This window comes from Felis catus, chromosome B1 (assembly GCF_018350175.1).
Source record: "Felis catus isolate Fca126 chromosome B1, F.catus_Fca126_mat1.0, whole genome shotgun sequence".
In the NCBI taxonomy this organism is placed as follows: domain Eukaryota; kingdom Metazoa; phylum Chordata; class Mammalia; order Carnivora; family Felidae; genus Felis; species Felis catus.
In genome coordinates, this window is record NC_058371.1 from 141,982,597 (window position 1) to 141,999,623 (window position 17,027).

A 17,027-nucleotide genomic window follows, 5' to 3' on the forward strand; every position below is an offset into this window, starting at 1 on the left:
TTTTTTGTCAACCTGGATAAAAACATGCTGTCTCATCTTTTTCCTGATTACTGGTGAGGTATAGTGTCTTTTCATGTTTTTGACTCTTTGGATGTTGTTGGTGAATACTATGTATTTTACTGATACACTGTGATACATTAATTAAAATAGATTAGTAATGTTTTGGGAAGCACCAAAATGTCAACATCACCATACATGTTTTATTTTGAGGATTCTTTGATTTCTGAATTTTTAACCATTTGCTGATAAGGAACCCCAACAACTAGAAAGTTCCCTGTTTACACTGCACTGTATTTATATATCGGGCTTTCCATTTTTTACATAGTTGCCATGATTGTGGCATGGCACTCCTGGCAGGCATGATTGTTTTCCAGGATTCAGTATGTTGATCCAGCTGCCTGGTTTGTTTGCCATCTTATGATAAGCTTCATTTCTTTCCTGGCAAGATATGGAATATGCAAACTAATGTTTGTTCCACTCTGTGAAAAGTATGGAAGCTAAAGCAGGCATCGTTTAGGTAGATGTTGGAATACCAAAATGCTCAGTAAGGTGAAACTTTAAAAAAACTTTTTATAGATGTTTATTTATTTTTGAGAGAGATAGACACAGAGGCAGGGAGAGAGACAGAGCATGAGTGGGGGAAGGACAGAGAGAGAGGGAGACACAGAATCCCAAGCAGGCTCCAGGCTCCGAGCTGTCACTACAGAGCCCGAGCCAGGGCTTGAACGCACGAACCGTGAGGTCATGACCTGAGCTGAAGTTAAACACTTAACCAACTGAGCCGTCCAGGCACCCCTTTAAAGTGAAACTTTCAAGATCTTAGATATTCTGGGCAAAATTACTGTGGCTGGATGAAGATAAGAGTGTTTTGTTTTAAAGGAACATATTTCTCAGCCACTAAATACCCTGGGAAATCCACAAACTTGAATCCAATTATCCTGTAATTGTGAATGTTCTTAAAAGGAAGAAGTAAAAGCGGTAGTTAAATCTTGGTGAATTTTCTCTCATCTGGTACTTGGGTAGCTTTTAGTTCCATGGTATTGATAATCATATCTGAGTAATTAATGTTTAACCAATGCCTTCCTTTTTTCTCTATAATGTAGTTCTAATCTCTTGCTTTGCATGGATGTTCTAAAAGAGAAAGTTTAAAATCAAGGAATGAAGGCTGTGTAAGTGGAAATGCCAATTAGGAGTTTCCTAATGTTCTTTTCACATTTTCATTTGTGTATTTTCTTCATAGGTCTCCTTAAACTTCTTTTGGCTTCTTTATATTTCAGTATTAGAATTTTAAGTCAGTTTGTGGGGCATTAAAACTGAAGAGACAACAGAAGTTGATTTGACATTTTTAAGTAAATACTACTGATTTTAGAAGACATGAAATTAATATTTAAAATTTTTTTCCCTTCAGTTCATCCAGAGCAGCTTCCTCCGAGGCCATGGATTACATTAAAAGAACGAGACCAAATTCTGCCATCAGGTAATTTTTTTTATTCTTCCTTGTAATAAAGCCTTCCAACTGAGTAAATAAATAAATAAGTAAATCAGACCTTCCAAATGACATCTTCACACAGGGTATTGGATAACTTAAAAAAAAATGAATTTTCCTCTGAAATTTTAAACTGCTCAGTACTTTATCTTTCTTGAGTGGGTAGAGTGGCAGCACTTGGGAGAGAATAATTTAGACTGAGTTTATACTTGCTCTATTGGAAACAAAATATGATACCAGGCCAGTGGTGTAGTGATGGTAGAAGGTAAGTATTTGAGCAATTCAAGGATATGGTTTAGCATTTTTTGAACTGCAGTATTGTAGAAAATATAAATTTTTTATGTCTTTGTAGGGACCAATAATGATTTGACATCATTTATAGTGGTTCTTACTGCTTATTAGACATTTTATAATTGGGAATTCTACTTACAATAAGTTATGAATTATTATTTACCCAAATGCCTTCTTTTTAGCCATAAGAGTATACCTAATTTTTCATTATATCTAATTTCATTTTTTAAATTAACAAATGAAAACTTTATTGTTTTAATACCAAGGTTGAACCAATCACTGAATACCAACACTTTAATAATTTTTTAAGGCTAAACCAGGGAACTTATTGTGTACTTTTTAAGGCCTTCTGTTTGTGTTGTGTGTTCTTTTTTTAAAGTCAAAAGTATTTAGAAAAAATTATATGCTTTGGTATTGAGAAACATCTTCATGGTTCTGTTTGCATTTTAGTAGCACTGAGAAATCTCAGATCTACAGTACATTTCTGTGTCTTCCAGAGTGCCTCTTTAAAATTTTAAAATCTTTCTGTGCCTCTTTAAAAGTGCAGAGGCAGTAATTTTAAAACTACCACACTCTAGAGCCACAGTGTCAGCCTCTTCTAGGAGCCACTGTATCAGGTGTTATCACGGGTAACACTTCTATTAACAGGATACACATAGATGATCTGAGTAAACGGAGAACTTTAGGTTTTCTACAGACCCTTAACTTAGGTGGATTTATTTTGTTTAGCCTTCCTTAATGCATAATTAATTGTTCCCTTTATGATACTAAAAACACCATTTTTCTGGTTCTTCAAAGTAATCCCTTTTTGAGTATGAGTGAACATAATCTTGAAGTGAAGCTTTCCTACTACTGCATACCTACTTTTCCATTAAGAAAAAGAACAACAGAAACATGTTTTTTGTCAGTTATTGAATTTTAAAAGTAATGCATTCTTGGGTTTTCCTTATTAAAAAATGAGTATGAATTTTTCTTGGGATGTATTGTACTTTTCTGAGTGGAATCTGAGTGCTAAAATGTGCCTTTTACTTCTGGTGAGTAGGGAGATGTGCATAACAACTTCTGACAGTTAAGGGTGATTTATAGGCACAAAACTATAATGATAGTTTTGGAAGAATGAGTCCCAGATAGTTAAAAAGGTAACAGTGTACAAAATGGCCACCAGTCAGATGCCCAGGGGTCCATTGAACTAAGTTTCTCTTAATCCTTTTCTCATCATCTGAATCTTTACCAGCTTCAGTCAAGTAGTATTACTCATTAATTGGATTCCTCATCTTTTATTTAAGTGTGTCATTCTCAAGAATATGGACTTCCCATTGTAATCACCTGGGATGCTTTTTAAAAATATGAATATCCAGACCCTATTATACTAACTTAATTAGTCTTGAGTAGGATCTTGGGTACGAACACTTTTCAAAGAAAACGCTGGACAAAGTGATTCTAATGGACTGCCTGGATAGAGAATTACTGATAAAAATCAGGGCTTTTCATACTAATGTATATGTGAGTCATCTGGGGATTTTGTCAGCTTATAGGTTCTGACCTAGTAGGGTCTTTGTGGTACCAAAGATTCTGCGTTTTTGAGTTCCTAGGTGATGACTGATACTCTTGCTCCTCAGAACACATTTTTGAGTAGCAAGGATTTAAACCTTGGTCTCCTATTAGTTTGCTCACAGTCCTTTTATATATAGTTCAAGGGCATTTTAAATTGAAAATTCAATTTCGGAAATGAACGTATGATTTGTCAAAAAGGATTCTCACAACTAAACTTTGTCCATATATTTCTGGCTTAGAGCAATATGAATAGTAAGAGGCCCCCAAACATATTAAATAATGGGTATTTTGTTAATAAAAATTAATGAAGTTAGAGCCTTTTAATGAACAGAACTAAAATTTACTTTTGTTCTACTTGTACAGAGCTTTGCTCAAAAAATGTCAAAAAATTAGCATTCTGATTTAGAATTTGAATTTTTATTAAAATACATTTCCTAAAAATCTAAAATATGAACTATACGTCTAATTCTAGTAAAAGCTCTTTGATGTGATGGACTGCAATGAGGTTTTAGTAGGTCCAGTGTAACAGAATTTTGCCCAGGGCATCTCACAGTGCCGCCATTGGGGCAGGTTTGTGTGCCATGTGTGCTTGTGCAGGGACGCATATGACACCTCTCTGGAAAAAGTTGCCTAATTTTCTCCCTTTTCTCTTTTGTTTTTTTCCTCCCACTTCTTAGCATCATTCACGGTTATGTGTTACAATGTGTTATGTGATAAATACGCCACCCGGCAGCTATATGGCTATTGCCCGTCCTGGGCATTAAACTGGGAATACAGGAAAAAGGGAATTATGGAAGAAATTGTTAACTGTGATGCAGATATCATTAGTCTTCAGGTAATACTATAGAAACTAAATTTTCTGGGGGCACCTGGGTGGCTCAGTCGGTGAAACGTGTGGCTCGTGATCTTGGGGTTGTGAGTTGGAGCCCCACGTTGGGTGTAGAAAAAAGAAAATAATGAAATAATAAAATAAAAAAAATTTTTCTTAAAAGATTGAAACTTAAAGGTGAACTTAATCTTATTTCTGGGAGAGAGCCTGTGTTCAAAACAAAACTCAAATTATTTTCTCTTCTCTTAAAAAAAAAAAGGATAATTTTAATAAGCACATAAGACGTTTCCACAGAGGAACTGTTTTGCTAAAGGCCAGTCATCCACTTAAATGCATTTACTCTTAAGCGAAAATTGCATCCATTATTCATGTTAATAGTTCATCTTATGAACACATCACTGGTATTGCTGGAAGAGAAAACTGCAGAAGGTTGTGTCTTTTTAGACACAGATTCTGATGGAATCTGTAAAAAAAAAAATTGTCCACTATTCCTTAATGACAAATATTATAAACATTAAAAAATATTGTGCTGTAAATAATGCATTTTTGTCTTATTTTAAAAACCTTCTCTGAAATTTAAACTCTCCTGTTTTATAACATTTTATTATGAATTTAATTGAAGAAACACCTTTCTGTTGAGATGTGTTTTATCACTCCTTTTCAACACTCAGCTAATGAATAGCCAAGGTTTATAGGTAGTGTTTAGTAATTTTTTCTTAGCAACTTTCGAAAGAATATTAAATGTTTATGAAGTATTTAAAAATTGTAAGTGTTATAATTTCATGGCTACTTTTCGGCGTAGCCTGAGAAGAAAGGTATTACTTTTTAAATACTTGTTTTTTTTTAAACTAGAAGAGCTTGATAATTTATCTTTATGTTGTTTATGGTTTATATGACTTCCTGGGAAATAATAAAAATCTTCAAAAATTAAGTTTTTTTGTAAACACTGAAAACTGACATAGAATTGGGGAAGGAAGCAATAGACAAAGTTGGCTTTGTTGTGGTTACTTAATTGTCCTCTTTTTATTTAGTATTTATAGTAATAATAGCCTCACATTCCTCTAAGTATAGTTTGAAAAATAAAAACATCATAATTTTAAAAAGTATTTTTATATTGTAATAGTAATTCCATAGTCTAAAATCTTTATCCTAGAGAAATTGAATATTTTGAAAAAATAAATAGAATGATGGGAGAAAACACCTAATCTCATAATCCAGAAATCGTTGCTGTGTTAAAACTTATGAAGTGTTTGTTGTACACAGATATTAAATTTGCTTTCCTATTTATTTACAGATATATTTTCAAAAATAAAGTTGAGATCATGCTATTGTATTTCATGCACTTTCCATGGTAATAAAATTCTTCAAAACCAATTCATTATATGAGTATACATTTATTGAGTAAGCATTTGTTCTGCTGTTGAACATTTAGGCTATTTGTAAGTTTTTATTATAAAGTCATGTTATAAGCATTATAGATAAATCATTGTGTTCACATATTTAATTTGGAAAGATTTGTTAAAAATATTTTATGGGTCAAAGAATAAAATTGTCTAGCTTTATATAATATTGGATTAGCGGAGACAATTGGGTGATTGGTATTCAGTTACCTAAAAATTCCTTAAAGTAGAGCTTTTTGTTGATAGATCTTAATCTTCTCACTTCTAAGTATCATTCCTTTCTACCACAGTTGAGAAAGATAAAATTACCTCTCTATATAAAATTTACTATTCCTTCCTGCTTAATTTATAATATGCCCCATTTTGCCAGATTTGAGGAATTAAAATATAGTAGAATGAACTCTAAATTGGGACTAAAGAGATTTGGAACCAACTAGCTGTGTGAACAAGAGAATCATGCAAGCATTTCGAGTGCTTTCAGGTTTAAAAGCTGCCATTGTCAAATGGCTCCTGCTAGCTGTAAGGGAAGATAGATAATATTTGTTATGTGAATTATGCTACCTTAGTCACATCTCACTCATAATGCTAAACATTTTTATATCTTGATTAGAGTTTTCCTCTGTCATGTCGATGACAACTTTTCTTTCACCTCAGGAAGTGGAAACAGAGCAATACTTCACTCTCTTTCTGCCAGCATTGAAGGAGCGTGGATATGATGGGTTTTTTTCTCCAAAGTCACGTGCCAAAATCATGTCTGAGCAGGAGAGAAAGCATGTGGACGGTTGTGCAATATTCTTCAAAACAGAAAAGTGAGTTAAGGAAACAAATAATAATAGTATATACTTACTTTAATTATCACAATTTGAAATTGTCTTTGATTTAACCCTATAAAATGAACAAAAAGCTAGAAAGCAAGTGATGTAAAAATTAAAGCTGTTACATTTCTTAGGCTGTGTCTTGGAAATAAGAGTCTTTATTGTATTATTCTTTATTTTTTATTACCAAATTACACTAAAAATTTTGAGAGTTATGCTTGAATATGGGATTATCATGTTTCTAAATATATTTTTATGAAGTAGTTTTCATGTAAATAAAAGGTAGTGTAGTGCCTTTTAAGATTTGAAATGAGCGATGTGATTTTCTTTCTGTGATTTTTGTTTTGACAGTTGGCTTTCTCAGAATCATTAGTTTTATTAACCTTTTTCATCTTTTCCAGTTAACATTTCATGTATTTAATCATTTACTAAATGTTTACTGAATATTTGCTTTGTGACAAGTGCTGTGCTAGTCAAATTAGGCACGAAGATAGACATGACATAGTTCCTAATGTCACTCAGAGCTCTAGTAGGAAAGGTAATCATATAAGAAAATAAAAATAAGATATATATGCAATAGAGATCTGCATAGGTAGGTAAGAGAGATGGAAGGGGGGAGACAGCTTATTTAAGGATTGATTGAGATAGGACAGTGGAAAGCAGTCATTATCAAACACACAGAAAACATGATTTGTGTTTTTTCAGAGCTGTTAATGTCATTGCTTAAGTCAAAAGGTGAGAATGTTATGAATGTGCTTATTAAAATACATAAATGATCTTGTAGAAGCTTCTGGTTGTGAAGTTGTATGCATTAGATGTACAACACTGCATTCCCTACTTGAGGGTGCAGAGCCACAATCTGTCATCTTTTGAGTGCTGGCTGAGCGGCTCGATGGTTAGAGGCACATTCTTTAGTTATCATCTTAAGGAAAAGAGAAAAGCACATTTTTTTTGCCTCAGAAAGGCTGCTAATTTTAGAGTGGAAAATTGAAGGAATCTCCAATAGAAGACTGAAATATGTAAAGTCTGATAGAGGTTGAATCCCTTGTTTAATAATTTGGGTTTGATACATTGGATAGGGAATCATCTACTTATAGGATAAGCATATAGATGTTTGTTACTATTTTCCAGTGTTGTCCCCCTTTTAATACGAGTTATAACAAAGCCAGTTACATGTTTTTATTGATACAGGCATACTTACTAGCATATTATGTTATTTTAAGTGAGTTAAGCGAATTTGAAGATACTTGCCTACTTTTTCTCATTTGTACCTACTTTCCTGTCTTTTCTGTGAATTTTTGTTTTTTTTCTGTGAATTTTTAATATATCTCATTTTGGCTAATCATTAGTGCAGAGGCCTGCAGTATTTGACTGAGGTGAGAATATACTAAATTCTTCTAGTTGGCTGGTGATTTTTTTTAAAAAACAAATTATAGAATAACAATAGATATTACTTCAATAATAATGCTAGGCCTTTTACTTTATTTTCTATTTAATTTTTTTTTTAAGTTTATTTATTTTGGGTGGGGGGCGGGGGTGGTTAGAAATGGAGACAGATGGAGAGAGAGAATCCCAAGCAGGATCCACGCTGCCAACTCAGAGACCGATGCTGGGCTCAGACTCAAGAACCATGAGATCATGACCTGAACTGAAATCAAGAGTCAGAGCCTTAACTAACTGAGCCACCCAGGCGCCCTTCTCTTATTTGCTTTTTAAAGCACCCCTCAGAACTAGGAGTAGAGCTATATCATCATTTTTATAGGTGAGGAAACCAAAGTACAGAGAGTAGCCTGGCTTGATAATCAAAGCTTTTAACCATGGTGCTAAACTGAATCTTTAGGTTGCTTGTTGAGCTTCCGGTATTACTTGTACCTCTTATACAGTTACCTTATTTGGAAAAATTGCCTTGAATTTGATGTTTGTTATCTGTGTTCATATACACATTTCCTTGAGACACCATAATTGAAAAAAGAATACTGATAATATTGAGATAAAACATCAGGTTCTTTTTCCATTTGCCATTGTTTCTTCTGGAAGGAAGATAATATAATTTTTATTATTCCTTTCATAGTTTGAGAGGAAAATCTAAAATGCCTTGATAATTTACTAGAGGTAGTTAAGATTTGAACTAACAATTATAACTATTATCTAGGAAATGTTAAACAGTTTTAAATGTTAAACAATTTAAATGGTAAACAATTTTAAAAATTGATGTTTGAATTATTAAAAATGCTGCAAATTAGTTAAGAGATGAACACATAGGGAATACTTAGGTGCAGCATTTGGTTTTCTTCCCTACTTCAACTCTTTTTGTCTGAATAATAAGTAACATGGATTCAGTAACAGATGAATACTTTGAGTATAATACCTTATTATATTCTCTTCTGAGCAGTACCAAATACTGTTGATGTCAAATGAGCTAACTATCCAATGCCAAACTATCTGAAATTTAACACAAAGTATACTACCATGCTTTTATTCTATTCTTTCTTCAGATTGGAGAGATAGTACAGTGCTAAAAGAATTTTTAAGCCAGGTGGTTCTCCTATTTATGTAGCTATATAATCTTGAATGAGCCACTTGCCCTTTCTGGGCTTTTCTCCTTTGTATATATTTGTATATTGCCAGGTGAGATAATTTCTTTATATAGTTAACAAAACTTAAAAGTCAAATGGTAGTTGTAGGAATAGAGTAGTTCCAAATCTCATTCTCAAAGTATCATTCTTCTAAAACCAGAGTATCTCATAATGTTTAACCTTCATAGATGACAGCTTATCTCTTCATGGGAAATGGTGGAAGGTAGGTAACAATAAATAGAAACTATAGTTACTGTTTTTTACAAAATACTGTAATAAAAATTTGTCAACCCATTTTGATGAAATTGCATTTTCTGAGAATTGCAATACAATAAAATAGTCCTTGTGTCATATTCATTGCAGTTTAATTTAATCATTGGGGCTTCAGAAGGCTCTTCAAGATTTGGCAGGACCTTTTGGTCAACATTATGAATGTTTTTCAGGTAGTTAGATGCATGGGGATACCAGAAATGAGAAATTTCGATTCATAAAAATGCCAAAAGTCAGCTTTTGGTTTGTCCTTTATCTCAGTAAATATTATCTTCAGCCCAAAGGATTTTATAAAACATTTATACATATATGTGTGTATTTTGTTGTGTGTGTATGGAAAGACTGTTAATATAGATAAGTTTTTAGACTCAGAAACTTAAATTTCCTTTTGCCATATTTTGTCCTCTAGCCTTAACAGTTAGTAGAAATGGGCTTGGAACCAGATACATAATTTGAAGAAATTGAAAATGCAGAAAAATGGAGATGAAACAAGATCCAGATAATGACTTACTTGCTGTTCTCGAAGTTAGCAGTTCTGATCTGAACAGTTTAGCTTTGTTTCACATCAGTGAGAAAGGGAAATATGAGAACAGCCATTTTAGAACAAGTGACCATTACTGTGAAGAGACAGTCTCTTCCAGTAGGATTTAGAACTAGGTTGTCATGGTGCTCAGTCCTTGCTGTATTGTCTGTGCTTTCTAACCTGCTTCCAGTCTCAGAGGTACCAGGTAAGGCCAAGTCTTCGCTTTTCCTTCCTATGTTAATACAGTAGTTTTGTGCTTGAGAAGAGGGCACCCAGAGGTTATAGTTTCATTCCAAAATGACCAATCATGATAATTCTATCTCACTGGTTTCTCATATACTGATTTCCTCTGTCCTAGGTGGTGGTTGCCTTAGAATTTGTCTGTGTGATTTTAAAAAAACAGATTGTGATTTCTAGTTTATAATGTTAACTGTCTCATAAATTTAGTCTGGAACATAAAATTACTGCTTGGTGCCACAAATGCCACAATAGAGATAATATAATAACTGCTTCACCTAACTTGAGAGATTTCTTTCTTTCTTTCTTTCTTTTAAATGTTTATTTTTGAGAGAGAGACAGAGACAGAGGCAGAGTGTGAGTGGAGGAAGGGCAGAGAGAGAGAGGGAGACACAGAAGCTGAAGAAAGCTCCAGGCTCTGAGCTGTCAGCACAGAGCCCGATGCAGGTCTTAAACTCACAGACTGCGAGATTATGACCTGAGCTGAAGTCGGACACTTAACTGGCTAAGCCACCCAGGCACCCCTGACTTGAATGATTTCTTATATGGCTAAAATGATCAAGAATGTGAAAGTGGTTTCAGTGTTTCAAAGAGTTGTACAAAGTTATGTAGGATAGTACATAATCTACTTTTCTTCCCTATTTATCCTGGTCTCTAAGCTTACCTTTTTTAGCAAGTTATTTTCTGGCACTCCCATGATTATTTAAAGGGACCCGAGAACATATTTTATAGCATCTTATACTGAATATACAGTAAAAACTCCCATTTGGTGTAGGTTTAGGAGTGCTGGAATATGATCCAGAAAGGGTCATAGTTTACCTTGCTGTGGTTATACTTTTGACTATGTACCTTTTGTTCCTTTTGGCTTGTAAATGAATTCAGGGAGGGAATATTACTCAGGTCATACAGATTGTTTTGTTTGCTCATAGTTGGCATTCACTGTCTCTCTCTACCGTTGAATTAATTACATCACAGCCTATAAAATTACTTCTAGATCACAGGCTAGTAAGAAATTGAGTTATCTCTTTGTTCTGTTTGAAGGGCTGTTTTGGACATGTTCTTCCTGTATTTGAAACATTCATCCTAATAATCTATCTCAAATCATGTGAAAAGGTGGGGTCTTTGTTTTTTTATTATATCAGTCTTTATTGTATATGATCTCTCTTATGCCCATTTGACTTTCTGTAAAATAACACTTTCAGAAAGGTAAATAGAAGACTTCTTAGACTAAAATAAAGAAAATAGCATCAGGAATAATGCTTATAGCATATGTGTACTAGGTATAGAATAGGAGTACTAAAATGAATTGAAATAGAGGCACATTTAAAAGTTTTTACTCATTACCAAGGCCTGATGGTTTGGATTAGTGAGTGGAAAGCAGCTATAAACCAGTATGTTTTTTTCAAAACATTTAATAGAAGGAATGAGGAAGACCTCTCTGTATGTCAAAATGTCACCTGTATGTGAATCTGTGAGACAAAAAGTAGAAGCAGAGTGGAGTGCACTGGCTGTGTGTAGGGGGGAAATTAAGAAGTAAGGTAACCAATTAAATTGGTAAGGTAATTTGGATGGAAAAATGGAGAATAATTTCTTACTATATTATAAATGCATTATAAATGTAGTATAAAATATGAAAAGAAGACAAGCTGTAGGAGACTATGGCTATCTTCACTAGTGTTGGAAATGTTCTTAAGGAAGGGTACCTAAAAAAAAGTTCTTGAGCTACAAGAGGCACATCTTACTTAATTCTTACTGTGAAGAAGGAACTTTCTTTGGTTCCTTAGTTCTCAACTATCTCTTTGGATCTTCAGCTATTGGTGAAGTAGAAATGACAAAACTTGAGCGTGACTCTGTCCTCTTTAGTATTTATAAGTGCGAAGGAAAGGAGTATTAGTTAGAAGGACATATATACTCTGTTTAGGAAAACTGGTTTTGTTTTTCTGAACTTTTTGAAACCAAAGACATTAAAAAGTTGATACTCCAAGAAGACTGGGAAGTTATAAAAGTCAAAAGTGAGGCAATACAATAATTAATTATACCAGTTAGGAAGAAAGTTTGGAGAGGTGGTTGGAAGCATGTAATAAACTAAATAATTGTTCAGGATTCACTTTTATTTATTTATTTTTAAAAATTTTTAATTTTTGTTTATTTTTGAGAGTCAGAGAGTGAGCGAGGGAAGGGCAGAGAGAGAGAGAGAGAGAGAGAGAGAGAGAGGGAGACAACATCTGAAGCAGGTTCCAAGCTCTAAGCTGTCAACACAGAGCCTGATGTGGGGCTTAAACTCACGAACTGTGAGATCACAACCTGAGCTGAAGTTGGACACCTAACTGACTGAGCCACTCAGGTATCCTGTGGGATTCATTTTTAAATGATGTGTTTTTTTTTTTTTTCCCCCAATGGAGAAAAGTTAGTAACTAAGCATGTATTTTTATTTCTTTATTTAAATACTTAGAAATTTTTTTTAATGTTTGTTTATTTTTGAGATGGGGGGGAGGGCAGAGAGAAAGGGAGACACAGAATCCAAAGCAGGCTCCAGGCTCTGAGCTGTCAGCACAGAGCCCGATTTGGGGTTTGAACTCACGAACCAAGAGATCATGACCTGAACTGAAGTCAGACACTTTTAACCGACTGAGCCACCCAAGTGCCCCCATTAAAAATTTTTTTTAATGTTTATTTTATTTTTGAGAGAGAGAGTGGGGGAGGGGCATAGGAGGAGGAGACAGAATCAGAAGCCCTGATAGCAGAGAGCCCAATGTGGGGCTTGAACTCATGAACTGCGACATCATGACATGAGCTGAAATCAGATGCTCAAACGACTGAGCCATCCAGGTGCCCCTCAAATGTGTATTTAAAAAAATTGTTTTTAACATTTATTCATTTTTGAGAGGGAGAGAGACAAAGAATGAGCGGGGGGGAGGGGCAGAGAGAGAGAGGGAGACACAGAATCCGAAGCAGGCTCCAGGCTCCGAGCTGTCAGCACAGGTCCTGAAGTGGGGCTCGAACGCATGGACTGGGAGATCATTACCTGAGCCAAAGCCGGACGCTCAACCATCATTTGAGCCACCCAGGCGCCCCTCAAGCACAAATTTTAAAAAGTTGATTGAGAGGCGTCTGGTTGGCTCAATTGGTTAACCGTCAGATTCCTGATTTCAGCTCAGGTCACGGTATCACAGTGAGTTTGAGCCCTGTGTTTGGCTCTGCACTGACAGTGCAAAGCCTGCTTGGGATTCTCTCTCTCCCTCTCTCTCTGCTGCTCTCCCACTCACATGCATGCATGTGTGTGCACACATGCATTCTCTCTCCCTCCCTCCCTCAAAATAAATAAATTTAAAAAAATTGGTTGAACCTGTGATCTTTGCCAAGAAGGTTAAGAAAAAGCAGAGGCTTGGTGAAAGCGTTAAGGCAACAAGGATATTTTAAATACCACGTACTGTAAAGAAGGGCTATTACCCATTGTAGGTTGTGTAATCACTAATTGAGGATCAAGACAAAAAAGAAAAAAAAACACCGGGTTTACAACTTCTGTTTTGCTTTCATGATCTCTATTGAGAATTATCTTCAAAGTGGAAAGACTAAAGTAAGACAAGTGAAGAGGAGATTGGTAAGGCAGGAGAGTCAGTATACTGACTGAACTAGTTAGGTTTCCATATCAAGATAATTACACCTTTAGGTACTAAAAGATCTTGCAAAAGTATGACTACAGAACTGGCATGGGTAATCTATTATGAATGTTGCAGTATAGAAGTTCTAGGATGTTGAAGATGAATAAACCATCTCATTTTTCTAAAAGATAAGGTAGTTTGGTGTTCCCCTGTGGAAAGGAACAGAGAAGAAATAGAATTGGGCATAGAGAACAGAGTTGTGTTGCAGGCCTGAACAGCCTCAGAGGACTCCGCCAGCTGTAGCTTTGGAGCTGAAATGACCTGTGAGAGTTAACCCAGGAAGGACCCAAATCCCCAAACCTTTATCTTTTTTTTTTTTTTTAATTTTTTTTTTCAACGTTTATTTTATTTTTTGGGACAGAGAGAGACAGAGCATGAACGGGGGAGGGGCAGAGAGAGAGGGAGACACAGAATCGGAAACAGGCTCCAGGCTCTGAGCCATCAGCCCAGAGCCTGACGCGGGGCTTGAACTCACGGACCGCAAGATCGTGACCTGGCTGAAGTCGGACGCTTAACCGACTGCGCCACCCAGGCGCCCCAACCAAACCTTTATCTTTTGCTTTTGATATATAACTGTATGAGGGCTGCTCCTAGAAGTACTTGACCTTGGATGAATTAGCTCTTTGCAGCTGGAGCAATTCCTGGACAATTGATGAGGAAACTGGGCAGTGTGTTTCCATAATCACTCCTTTGCAAAGTCTTTGCAAAGTTTAGGATCAATAGGTGTGAAGTGCCTGTAAAAAGTCTTGATACAACGTTGATCCTCAGTAATGGGCAGCATGTATTATTTTTATTACTGGTTCTGTCTTATTGAGAATTTCGATTATTTCAGAGAAGACCAATACATACACATAAGATTTGTGAAAACCAAAAGATGGCAGGGATATTTAATCTTCTGGAAAAAAAAGAATGAAGTTTTAAAGGGCCCTTAAACAGTAACTTCTTGGACATCAGCCATAGCAACTTTTTTCTAGATAGGTCTCCTGAAGCAAGGGAAATAAAAGCAAAACAAACAAACAAACAAACAAAAGGAAACCTGGGACTACATCAAAATAAAAAGCTTCTGCACAGCAAACGAAGCAGTCAATAGAACTAAAAAGCAACCTATGGAATGAGAGAAGATATTTGCAAATGGCATATCTGATAAAGTGTTAGTATTCAAAATATGTAAAGAACTTGTACAGCTCAACACCCAAAAAACCAAATAATCCAATTTAAAAAATGGCAGAAGACAAGAACAGACATTTCTCCAAAGAAGACCTACAGATGGCCAACAAGCACATGAAATGATGCTCATTATCACCTATCAGAGAAATACAAATCAAAACTACAATCAGATATCACCTCACACCTGTCAGAATAGTTAAAACCAACAACACAAGAAACAACAGGTTTTGGCAAGGATGTGGAGAAAAAGGAACCTTTTGCACTGTTGGTGGAAATGAATACTGGAGTATCCAATGTGGGAAGTAGTATGGAGGTTCCTCAAAAAGTTAAAAATAGAACTACCCTATGATCTAGCAATTGTACTACTGGGTATTTACCAAAGAATACAAAAACACTGATTCAAAGAGATGTATGCACCCCTATGTTTGGAGAAGCATTGTTTATAATAGCTAAGATAGGGATGTCTGGGTGACTCAGTTGGTTAAGCGTCCGACTTTAGCTCAGGTCATGATCTTGCGGTTCATGGGTTTGAGCCTGCTTTGGATTCTGTGTCTGTCTGTCTGTCTCCCTCTCTCCCCCCCCTCCCTCTCTCCCTCTCTCTCCCCCCCTCTCTCTCCCCCCCTCTCTCCCCCCCCTCTCTCCCCCCCTCTCTCCCCCCCTCTCTCTCCCCTCCTCTCTCCCCCCCTCTCTCTCCCCCTCTCTCTCTCTCTCTCCCTCTCTCTCCCTCCCCTTTCCCTGCTCATGTGCTCACGCTTGCACTCTATCAAAAATAAGCAAACATTATAATAGCCACTGTATGGAAGCAGCCCAAGGTGTCCATTGATTGATGAATGGATAAAGAAGATACACACACACATTAGAATATTAGTCATGAAAAAGAACAAGATCATGCTATTTGCAATGACATGGATGGAGCTAGAGAGTATAATGCTAAGTAAAATAAGTCCGAGAAAGACAAATACCATATGATTTCACTCATATGTCGAATTTAAGAAACTAGCAAAGGGGGAGAAAAAGAGACAAACCAAGAAACAGGCTCTTTACTGTAGAGAACAAACTGATGGTTACTAGAGGGGAGGTGGGTGAAATAGGTGATGGGGATTAAGGAGTGCACTTGTGATGAGTACTGGGTGATGTATGCAATTGTTGAATCACTATATCATATACCTGAGCCTTAACACTGTATGTTAACTAACTGGAATTAAAATAAAAATTTAAAAAGTCAAGTTCCCTTAATATGTGAGTGGGTGTACTAATGAACAGAAATTCAAGAAAGGGTACTCAATAGAAATGAAGTCTGCTACTCTTAGATTCTTAAGGGAAAAGAAAGAGGAAGGGATAAAATCATTTGAGGGTACAGAAAAATATTTATATGCAAAAATGTTCAATAGCATTGGTTATAATAGCTCAAGTCAGAAATAATTTAAATGTCCACCACAAATCAGTTAAATAAATTATGGTGAATCTGTAAAGTGGCTTATATGATATAATCATATGTATTGATTTTGAATAATAATTTATAGGGAAGTATCCCTGACAGAATATTTATTAATAAGCCAAAATATAAAATTAGAGAGTATTATCTTAATTATATAAAAATATTTGTATGCAAATGCATGGAGAAAAGTCTAGGGAATTATATTGACTTGTTAATGGGGATGTTTGGTTGCAGATAACTTTGAATTTTCTTTATATTTTTTCTTGCTCCCAAATCTGTACAATAAACATATGTAACATAATAAAGTAATGTTTTCCCATTTGTTTTTAAGCACCTATAAAATGCAGGACTGAAGAGACCTGGTTTAAGAGCAGAAAAGACCAAAATTAGTTCTTATTTGGCTTATAATTAATACGGCTCTCCCCAAAGTGTAGTTTCTGTCTTTATTAACAAAAATAACAATCGCAAATGAAGAAGGCACTAGTTCATTGAGTTGTTCAGGTGAACAGCCATCTCACACCATATGTCATATAAGGAGTTGGCCATTTCTCTTATTAGAGAAGACATAATGGTGTGATATTTAAAGTAGTGTCAAGTAGAAGAGATTCTAGGTTTTAATCTATATTCTTTTAAAGAACATATCGAGATTGAGCTTTATTGGGTGAAAGATAGAGGGAAACAAATTTTAGTTGATGAGGGCATTTCTAATTGTTACATACCCTCCCTCTCTCACAAGGACCTGACTTCAGTAGAAGTAAAGTATTCCAGCACTAAAAATA

General features: G+C 35.3%; 1 protein-coding gene across 3 annotated transcripts in view; it reads left to right on the forward strand.

Annotated features, from left to right (window-relative positions):
* CNOT6L (CCR4-NOT transcription complex subunit 6 like) overlaps positions 1–17,027 on the forward strand; it is a 119,858-nt gene that overhangs the window by 81,727 nt on the left and 21,104 nt on the right. For all 3 annotated transcript variants that reach the window (XM_023253020.2, XM_023253021.2, XM_045056180.1), the window contains 3 exons: positions 1,409–1,477; positions 4,009–4,166; positions 6,215–6,369. In XM_023253020.2, coding sequence (XP_023108788.1) covers positions 1,409–1,477; positions 4,009–4,166; positions 6,215–6,369 — 382 coding nt within the window. The remainder of the gene's footprint in view (positions 1–1,408; positions 1,478–4,008; positions 4,167–6,214; positions 6,370–17,027) is intronic.